At 32.2% G+C, this 11600-nt stretch overlaps 1 protein-coding gene across 1 annotated transcript in view; it reads right to left on the reverse strand.

The window, feature by feature from the left end:
• Ncam2 (neural cell adhesion molecule 2) overlaps positions 1-11600 on the reverse strand; it is a 407262-nt gene that overhangs the window by 140349 nt on the left and 255313 nt on the right. The window contains exons 7-8 of the mRNA XM_028757240.1: positions 9329-9489; positions 6484-6629 (exon numbers count right to left, since the gene is read on the reverse strand). Of these exons, the coding sequence (XP_028613073.1) occupies positions 6484-6629; positions 9329-9489 (307 nt within the window). The remainder of the gene's footprint in view (positions 1-6483; positions 6630-9328; positions 9490-11600) is intronic.

The following is an 11600-nucleotide window of genomic DNA, read 5'->3' on the forward strand; positions in this document are numbered from 1 at the left end:
AGAGAGAGAGAGAGAGAGAGAGAGAGAGAGAGAGAGAGAGAGAGAGATCACTTCTTGGAGATTTATTATCAACTTAACACTAAAGCTGACAAGAAACCCATTTTCCAGGATAATATTTAAGAGAAACTTGCTTCCTCTCATGGGTAGAAAATCTTTTTTTTTTTTCTTTGTCTTCTTCTTCTTCTTTTTTTTTTTTTATTGGATGATTTATTTACATTTCCTATGTTATCCCCTTACCCCATCCCCCACCACCCCCTCGGAACCCCCAATCCCCTCGCCCCTCCTCCTTCTTCTCTGTGGATGTAACCTCTATCTACACCCCCCCCACTTCCACCTCCCCACCCTCAAAATTCCCACCCCCTGGGGCATCCAGCCTTCATGAGGTCTTAATCTGGCACATTTCTTGAATGACAATGTCTTAAAAAACCTTGCTTCTCCAGGCTCCATGCAGAGGATTGCTTTGTCTGGCCTCAGTAGGGTAGGATGGGCCTAATCCTTTAAAGATTTGTTGTCCCAGGGAAAGGGGAGGTCTGATTGGTGGGGAGGGGAGTGGAGGGGAGGGTGGGAAGAGCACCCTCTCAGACGCAAAGGTGGAAGGCAATGGGATGAAGATCCTTGGGAGGGGGAACTGGGAGAGGATAATATTTAGAAAGTATATAAATAAAATAATTTAACACATTTTACAAATATTAAAAAAATTAAAAAATAAAAATAAAGAAAACTTGCTGTGCTTATCAGTGTGTTGTTCTCCCTGCCACTGCCTTAATAATTAGTTTAGGTACTTATTGCTAAGTGATGGAGGGATAGGATGTCCTTAAGGATGACAAATGAATTGATGACTAGGAATAAAACTCAAAGGACTGCAAAGGTATGCAAGGAAAAAACAAGGAAGAGGAGGATAATGTTATCAAAAGTCCATGATACTTTTGTTTCTGATTTCCTGTCTTGGAAGAGGGGAGAAATCATGGAGAGTTTCATCTCACTGAACATTGCACATGCATTTTAAAATGCAGTGAATGGTCCGACTGAGGTCAAACAGGAGACAGTGAGGGACAAATCAACATGCATGTCTATGAAGGATGCCTTTTAAGAGGAGTGTGATATATATTCTAAATATAGCATATTTTGGTAGGGCAACTAACTATTTTACTTAAAGGTTTACTATAGTTTATATTGCAAACATTCTCAGAATTATGTCTTTGTGTACAATTGGTGTCAAACAGGAACACAGACTATTTATCTACACAGCATTCATTGAAGGACGATAACATGTCATTTCTGGCAGCATTCACTGACACAATTTTACCCTGATTACTTTTAATTGTATGAGATCAGTTCAGCACAAAAATGTGTGTAGTAGTGAAAAGGTTTCATAATTTCAAATGTGCTAGAAAATAGCTATGCTTTTCTCAGTTTGAATATGAAATATTTTATATGTCCCATTTCTTCTTTTAGCCCTTACCATGAAGATCTTTTTAAATACTGTACTTATATATTCAAAAAACTTAAAACTGTCAACAATAAATGTGTATGATTTGAGGAAGGGAAGATTCAAAATAATAATTGACAGTATTAAGTAGATAAATTAAGTATTAACTACCTGTATGGTTGATAAACACTTTAGACATAATATCATACATTAATCAGTCAATCTTTTAAAATGATCAAAACGTATTGTAATGTGAAATGTTATACAGTCTAAGAAATTAGATTGCTTAGTAAGTATGTGACAATTCAGAATATTTAATCTATTGGTATTGTATATGCTATCTCAGTATTTCTGTTTTGGCTTAAGCTGTATATATTTAATTAAATATATTTCCAGGTTGTGTAAATTTTATTAAAAACATATATTAAAATTCAAAATTAAAATTTTAAGTTAGTTTATAAACAATGAGGATTTTCACAACTCTAATATATAATTTTAACAGAAATTTCATCAATCATACTAATTATAAGTAAATAAATCATGCAATATAAATTTAAACATATTAATTTGTGATCTACACAATTTTGAGCAAAAGAAAATGCATTTTCATCATGAGAGTTTGGAATCATTTCTTTTTTTTCTTAAACCCTGTTTAATTTGGAAATGTTTTTCATTGCAATATAATTTGATCCAAATTTTTCTCCCTTTCAAAATTTCTCTGAGAATTCTTCCCCATCTCCCATTCAATTTTATGTTCTCTTGTTCTCTTGTTCTCTCTCTCTCTCTCTCTCACACACACACACACACACACACACGCACACACACAGGCACACGCACAAGCACATGAACAGGCATACATACACACACACACAGACACACACACACACACACAAATCAGAACAAATGGTCAAATACCAATACAACACTACACCAAACTACACTAAACTAAAATGTCTACCACCAACAAATAAATAAATAAAAAATCATAGATCTCATTTTGTGTTGGGCAACTACTCATGAACATGCATAGGATATCCCCTGGAGTTTGATCGATATCCTCAGTGGCATGATTTTCTCATTGCCAACAGGTATCAATAATAAATAGATTCTTGCCTATGAAACACAATCTATTGAAAAATGATATACTATGTGGTCAATGATTGCTAAAATGTTGATATTGTCACCAAGAGCAGTAAATTATTTGCACACTTCATTGATATTTTTATATTTATTACATGGAGAAGAAACTCATTTTCATACATATCTTAGAGTATTCATCTCTGTTATTTAAGGCTGTAAGAAATGAGGTTATGTTTTACTGACTTTTATACAAATTAGAAAGAATTTTCATACTTATTTTTTGTTTTGAATATGGCAACTGTACATCCTCTCTCTCTCTCTCTCTCTCTCTCTCTCTCTCTCTCTCTCTCTCTCTCTCTCTCTCTCGCTCTCTCTCTCTCTCTCTCTCTCTCTCTAGCTCTCTCTCTCTCTCTCTAGCTCTCCCTCTCTCTCCCTCTCCCTCCCTCTCCCTCTCTCTCTCTCTCTCTGTCTCTGTCTCTGTCTCTCTCTCTCTCACGCACGCACACACACACACACACACACACACACACACACACAAATACCTTTTTACAGGCGGGGTCTCTTACTAGCCCAGAACTGACTCCTGACCTTTTAGGCAAGGCAGGCTAGCCAGGAAACCACGGTGACGACCTTGCTTATGCCTATCTAACATTGTCATAATAAATACCGAGGTGATACTGACATGAAAACTCTTACTTGGCACTTTTTACATGATCTCTAAAATGAATGGAGGGTTTCAGCCTTGCAATTCAAGCACTTCACTACTATATTACAGTAATGTATATTACCAATATACTTCCACAATGCTCATTCTTTATGTCTTTAAGAAAGAGCTTTCTGACATTGAAACAGATGGCTATAAGCTAATGTAAACAGGCAGCTTTTGTGGAAATTTACAAGCCTGAGTAGTCATAGACCTTGTAAATAGGTAGCCTTGGCAGACAATACCAACTTAGATAAGGACAAGCGAGTCATAGGCAGAGTCATAGTGACTTGCCCCCTGAACCTTCACCCAGCCGATACCCGGTTCTGAAGATATCTGTATTCCCCCTGAACACCCACACTCCAGTGTCATTCCCTTCCCCACATCCTGCCTTTCTGTGTTTATAACCCCTGTGTGAATGAATTACGATTTGAGAAAAAATAAATTATAAAAAAAATAAAAAAAAAAGAAAGAGCTTTCCAAAAGAGGATACTATTCTTTTTATGTTCTCATTCATGGCAAGAAACTTTGTGATTTTTTATCCTATAGCTGAAGGCTGAAAGTTCTGTTACAAAGACCAGTTTTGGGTGCATTTATTTAATTTTGGAATTTAGTAAAAATAGATTCAGTTACATGTAGCAACGATTCATGGACTACTCTATCTCTATTAATAAATTTCACAAATGTGAAACAGACAAAAGCAATAGGGTGCCTTGATATTATCTTTTAAAAATGTTTTCAAAGGTAAGTACACTTACGTGCTATTGGAGAAAAATTAGTATGTATTTTAAAACACAGAGTGAATGAAATAACATTATTTATTATGACATATATATTTACAGTTTCATCAAAGCCTGATTTGCTTTTCTTTGGAATGTTATGATTATTTTGTGTTGTATTTTCAAGTCTCAATCAGTGTCTTTCACAGCACTGTTAATAATATTTTCTTATTGGAATAGCTAGTTATTGAATTTCATCTTGATAAAGAGCCAAGAAGTTAAAGTTTATTTCCCAGAAGTTTCCTGAATTAATACACATATGGCTCATATCAAATATTCCTTAGCTGTGAACAAGAAATATTGAACTAACTTCAAGGTTGAGAATATGGAATCTGAACTGTTACAGTATCTCCTTGTGATTATCATAGAAAATTCAATGTCATGTCACATTCCATAACAGAAATGATACAATCTCAATCCAACCTGCAAATTTTAATATTCAGTCAGACCATAGGTGCCACAGTTTATAAAGAATATTCATAATCAAAATTCACATGTTTATAAGAGTAATGAAATAACTTGAACAAGAAAACATATTGACATGAGACTTACAATATACTTTTCATTTTGTTATTAAAATAGGCTATTAATAAGCATCATGAAAAATAGTGTAAGCATGGAAGTAGTCTTATTAAATGATCCAAATGTTATTTCACAAAGCTGAGCATATAAATGTGTCAAGGATGGATTTAAAAATAATTATATGCATTCCTTCAATGTCCTTCAATGCTCAGCTCAATTCTTCAATTTGTGGACTTTCTGTTGAGACTAGGAACACTTTCAGAAATGTCATATGACACCTAGATTATCAGCAATCAGTTGAGAAATGTCATCATAGAAATCAAGTAATTTGTCTACTCTATAAAGTTATATTAAAATTCCATTTCTATAATTGCTTCACGAATGTAAATTATGTTTTAAAAAGTTTATTTTGGGAGTGGTAGTGCTTATCAAAAAAATTTCTTTCCATAGCTGCTATGTAAGAAATTAATTTCTGGGTGGTAAGTTTGAAATGGCTCGGTACATTGCTATTAGAACAAATGTCAGATATTTTGTTTTCTTGATGCTTCTTTATTGATGAAATAACAGGTAATATACATTTCATGTTCAGCACATAGATATAAGGATGCAAGTCAAATAAAAAAATGTGTTAACACAGAGAAGCAGGAACTTTTAGCTAGGAAAATAATAATAAATCAGAATATGTGACCTGTGGAGAATATCCTAAGAAGAGTAATGGTATGAAAGTAATTACTTGATTCTTTCATAGGAATTTGCTAAAATGAAACGGTCTCTTACCATTTTAGATATCTGATAATGTTTTCACTAATTTACAAATTACAAATTTACCATGTTTACAATGTTTTACTAATTTACAAATATTAATTGATCTTATACTTGCTAACAATGCCATACCGATCGCTAAGTTTTTGAGCTGGCATAATATTAAGGGGAACTGTAATGCTTCCAAAAAAATGATGGTGGTCACTCACATTTGGGTTTTTCGTATTTTAAGGGAATATATAAAATAATCCTAGTGAATATCATTAATTATTTTCTAATGAGATGTACACTGCTATAAAAATGGCATTAAAAGAACACTTGAAAAATGTGGCATATCAAAGACAGTCTTTTAAATGAGAAGTGAACAAAACTGACAACTTCTCAATTTATTATACCTTATCGATTTACGAACATAATGTGATGTTGAATACAATATAGTCAGGTAATAGGGCAAGAGATGTATTGTAAACAAAATGATTCCTCATTTTCCTACTGTCACTTTAGTAAATTTAGTTCTTTGAGGCGCTTTATTATATACACACCAGCTTGTATAGGTAGACATTAAAAGTATTCAATACATATAATGTTATATAAACATTATTGTAGGGTTTTGATTTTCAGGAATGTCTTTGCCCCTTTCTCTGCCTTTCTGATTCTATATTATTTCTCTGTTTTCTGTGTATACTAAAGTTTAACTGAATGATTATGAAAATTAACAATAACAAAAGCCCATGGAGTGCAACACTTGGTAATATCTGAGTTCTGCATAACTTCAGTTTACTGTAGTGAAAGCAGATCAAAATGTTGTAGCTCTATCATCCTGATATCTTTTTGTTACAGTTTTTAATTACATGAATTCATAAGTCTATGCACAGAAACATTTCTGAAAGGGAAAGACTGAGTAGGTACCTCAGATTTTAATGACTTAATTTATACAGAGAAGATTGAAGTCAAACTAGCAGTACCTTTTTTAGAGATTCAGTATATATGAAACATCCACAGAAGTTGCTTTACAAATAATAAAAACCTAAGACTTTGTAATCTATTCAAATACATTTTACCTGTTAGTAATTGACTTATATTTGCTTCACTACAATCATTTTAAACTGGCATAGTGGTAGTTTTAATAAATTATTTATTTGGTTCATATAAGGTAATGGGTAAATTATATACCTACGAATGGTTTACTCTAGAAACAACAGTATTACCTTATCACCTTCAGAAAATGTGACTCCATCTATGGCTCTTTTCCATGTGATTTCTGGAATAGGCTCCCCTTCTGCTTCACAGATGAGTGTGACGTGACCATTCTCAGATGTTGTCTCATTTTTAAGTTGTAATATATGAGGCTGTACTGTAAAAAAATATACATATTATTCGATTGGTATTGGACCAAAATGGTTACTATTCACAGTAAAAAATTCTATAACAGACTTTTGATTACACATTTGAACTCTGTGAGATGACTACTTCAATGGCAGTTAAAACATACTTTCTAAAAATACCAAAAAATACAAATAAGGTGGGGGACAATTCTAAATAAAAATCCTACCTATTTTCATTATAATAGTTATGTCAGATCCACAGAAAATATAATTCCTTACTAAATTTTGTCAAATTAACACATTCTATTATTGGTTTCCTAAAGTCACAAAATTGAAATTTCCTCTTTAAAACCAGTTATCTGTAAACACACATAGATTAAAAACACATTTATAAACATGTGCTTATTTATTTATTGTATTTTATCTCTTAATAAGTTCAACAAAGTAGACAAATTATTAAAGTTTCTTGGTACCTAATACATTTAGTTATATGTAACTGAAAATTTGTATGACATAAAGACATATTCAAGCATTTTCTTCATTAAATTACAAGTGGTAAGTTACATCTTTAATTTGATTAAGCATCGAACTAGTATTAACAATTTCTTTATAGCTATATCCCTATAGAACACAACATTAAGTATACTGGTATAAAATTTTCTTTATAATAAAATATACTGCCTTGACAGTTACATAATGACATAGTGATCTAAAATTTGGTCTTTGTTTTATCTGTTTCCAGGGGTTCTGTCGTTGTTGTTTGAATTATTTTGTTAGTATTAACATGACACATCATCATCTGAGGAGACAGACCCTTATTTAAGAATATGCCTTCATCAAATTAGCCTGTAGACAAGCCTATGGAAAATGTTCTTGACTTAAAGTTACTATGGTTGAGACCATGCTACTGTGGGTGGTGCCATCCCTGGGCACGTGATCCTATGATGTGAAGAAATCAACCTGAGCAAGCCTGGGGAGTTCTTACTCTGACTCCACTATGTAATCATTCATCTGTAGCCTAAGAGCATTAGGATGAAATGAACCTTTCTTTCCCAAGTTACTTATGGCATGGTGTTTGATTACTGCAAAAGAAACACTCATGAAGATGCCTCTTCTTTGCTTCTGTCTCTCTGTTTCTCTGTCTGTCTCTCTCCCTGCTCCTTCTCTTTCTTTCTCTCCTTTCTTTTTTGCTTATTTAGCAAAATAAAAAGGAATTTGATACTAAAATCTAGCTTTATCATATCAGTTCACATAGCTTATAAATTATCAGTATAATTAAATAAGAAATGGAGAATTTTTAAACAGAAATAAGAAAATAAGACCCCTGATACCAGAATCATGAAAAAAGAAACTTTTAGTAGTTTTATATTTCCTTCCTTTCATTACCATAGATATATATCCTTTTTTAAAACCCAATAATTTATCCTTCTTGCTTCAAAAAGTGATCCCACAATGACACAATATGGTGTGTATTAGTTTGTGTTTCAAAAGATAGAAATCACAGTAATCTTCTTTTATCTTCTTGCTCTCACTTACTGACATCCTGCTAGAAGAAGAAATGACTAAGTGGTATTTTGCATTACTCAGACAGATTGTGCAGTTGAACACCTCTTCTTGGGAATTGTATCATATTCACTATCATTTCTAACTACTCACCTAATGCTGAAGAATAGTTATTTACTTTCTCCAATGTTGAAGATAACATTTTAAGTGAGAAAGATTAGTAAAGGATTCCTTGTATTTTTATAGTTCAAGTCTGTGTGTTCTTCATTCTCTGTGAACAATCTCAGTATGGCTTTTGCTTCTTCTATACATCATAATTGAAGACTTTGATAAGCATCATTTTAGCATGATCTGACCTTGAGTCTGCAAAACCATCCTGGTCTAAATGGCAGGCTTTATCCACTGCCATCTGACTAATCTGATCCCATAGCATTCTGGAAACATGGTATTATTCAAATTTTCATTGTTTCATAAATTTTCTTCAAATTTTGTATTGGGGCTGCCAGAAGGAGGCAGCAGATCCAAAGGAACTGGAATTACACGTGATAGGTAGTGAGCCACCTTGTGTGCTAAGAATGAAACCACAGCGTTTTGGGAACTGAACCCAGTGTTTGTAACCACTGAGCCAGCATCATTTCAAGCCTCAAGCTTGTTTAACTGTAGATTTCACAGTTTTGTTGCAACTGTCTCTTTTTTGGTCAAAATGATGAGAGTAAAATCAATACTTCTACTATTCTATAGGCTCAGAAAACTTCCCAAGAAAGATGTCTCTTATTTGGTATGAATAATGTTTGCATGTTGTCTCTGAAGATGGTAAGACACTAATTAAAGGTACAGAAAAACATTTCTAAACTAGAGCCTTTCAAATGAGAAATTTAGAAAATATCAAATATAATATCAATCTCAACATATGTCCATTAATGATGTATGAGCATAGATATTCAGAAATATATTACATCATACAGTTGGGTAAAATGTGCATGGCCTATCTTTTACCATCTGTTAAGAATCAGTCAATATTCTATGAAATTCTGCATATTACTTCATTTCACTCTTAAGAACATATTGAAAGAATGAATTATTGAATGTATGTTGTTGAAATGAAGAAATGGGTTTTGTCTATGGACAGTTTATAGTTTGCATTTGATAGCAGAAGGAAGGTCAGCATTGACTTCCTCCCCCTTGGATGTATATTGTGCTGCAAGCACAGTGCTGTGATACTTACCAAATACTTGAAGGAAGGCCTGCTTTTGATCCTCCCCTGCCTTGTTTGTGGCCTTGCAGACATACGAGCCCCCGTCTTTATTGATTATATTCCTGACAGTAAGCTCTGTATTACTGCCCTTTAAAATATACTTTTCATTTTCTTCAATGAGTTTGCCATTCCTAAAAAAGGAAAAAAGGTTGATCATCACAATTTAATTTTATAAAACAGGACATCAAATCAACTGTATTATACATAAGCATAAAATTTCCCATGGCTAGAAAACTGACTGTTATGATTCAGTCAAAATGTATTTTATTAGTCAGGAAACCTTAAACCAAACACATAAAAATAATGCTTGAAATCTAGCTTGATTTTAGAGATAAGGATGACATTTATCTGATGTTGAAATGTTAATATTAAGTTAAGTAATTAAAACACATAAATTCAACTTTTACTTTAAGTATTAGTAAATAGTGTCTTATTGCTGATTTTTATTCTTTTGTACTTTAATTACTAATTAGCCAACATAGATCTATGTAAAAAAGTTATGTACAAACATGATATATGTAAGTAGAAATTATATATGAAAATTACATTATTTCACATGAAATGATATAAATTTATGTCATGAGTGTCTAGTACACTCACGTATTATCAGTAAAAATTGATGTGATAGTGAATATAATAATTTTTGTTTCTTTAGATATAGTAAATAATTATCATTTTCCAAGTTCTTTCCCCAATGAAATTTATTTTTTCAGTATTTATACGGTTATAATAATATTGGCTATTAATATTTTGTAGTATATTTTAAATATATAAGTATGTTATAATATTGTAAAATCTTATGTATTCCCTTTACTTATATTTTTCTCACTTCAATTTTCTCATTTTTATTTTACTTTCAATTGTGAACTGAATTGTTCATATGATACACTGAAATACAAAACTCAGAATCTCTCTAGGATGGAAATACTAACATTTCTAAAAAAGTGTAAATTTCAACTTAAAATATGATTATTTAAAAATCTTTCCTGCATAGAAACAGAGCAAGACTTTTATATACCTTAGCGACTCTCAAATGAATTAAAAGCATGTTAATAATGCCGGAGACATAAGGGCATTTTAAAATGCATACCTGAAATGCATATCAATAGAAATATAACCTGATGGAAAATCTTCATATGGCACTTTCTATGCGGCCATAGAAATTCACTATAGATATATCAATTGGAGGACACAAAGACATTGCCAAAAGGTAAGTCAGAAAAAAAGAAAGAAATGACATCAAGTTCTAGTGTGAAACTTTTATCACTAAGCAACCACATGAAATATTGTTCTCATTCAAGGTGGATAAATATTTAATCGCACAACAATATTGCTTCAAAAATATGAACTAGAGCAGTATAAACTGAAATTAAAAACAGACAAATATACATGCAAATTTAAAGGACATTTAGAAAATAAGAAGTAAGATTTAAGCAACATATTTATAAAAATTAGGTTAAATGACTAAATATGTACTGATAGCTACCTCTGTGAAATAGAAATGTGATATATCTTCCTATGACTATTCTTTTAAATTCAGAGAATATTTACTAGCATGTGCTGAAACAGAAGTATTGGTGAGCTGAAAATAAGTTATTAAAACATTCACTACAGTACAGATATTTAATGTAATTAGCAAACAATATCAGAAATTAAGGTTAAGCATAGACACAGAAATGTAAAGAAAATACAATTAAAATAATCAATACACAAATAACTTTTAAAGTTTGAAAAACATTAAAACATGTTTGAAGTAAAGAAAAGTTTAAGTATAATTTTCTAAAAGTCAACCATGTGTAATTAAGGAACTGTTTACAGATAAAAGCTTGGTTACAAGAGTGAAACTATTCAATGACAGAACTGTTACCTAAAATGAAAACGGAGATGAAATGAAAATAAACAGAAAGAAAATATAAATAAGAACACTATTCAGCGAAACAGAAGAGACAAACTAACAGAAGTTGAAAGTTCATTACGTTTACTATGTGTATATAGATATGTCTATAAAAATGAGGTGAAGAAAGAATAGAAAGAGAAACCAGTTTTGAAGTTTTCAAGACAAGAGTAGGATGATCACTATTTATAAGATGTAACAGGATAAAAATTGAACCCTGAGTAGCATACATTTGATAACTCATGCTGAGGTGTATCCCTGAGAAATTATGCCATGCAACATATCTAATGTAAAGAGGGGAAGGAGGGAGAGGGAGAGGGAGGAGGGAGGAGGGAGAGGGAGGAGGGA

The sequence above is a fragment of the Grammomys surdaster genome, unplaced genomic scaffold (assembly GCF_004785775.1).
Source record: "Grammomys surdaster isolate TR1022 unplaced genomic scaffold, NIH_TR_1.0 126153, whole genome shotgun sequence".
Lineage (NCBI taxonomy): Eukaryota > Metazoa > Chordata > Mammalia > Rodentia > Muridae > Grammomys > Grammomys surdaster.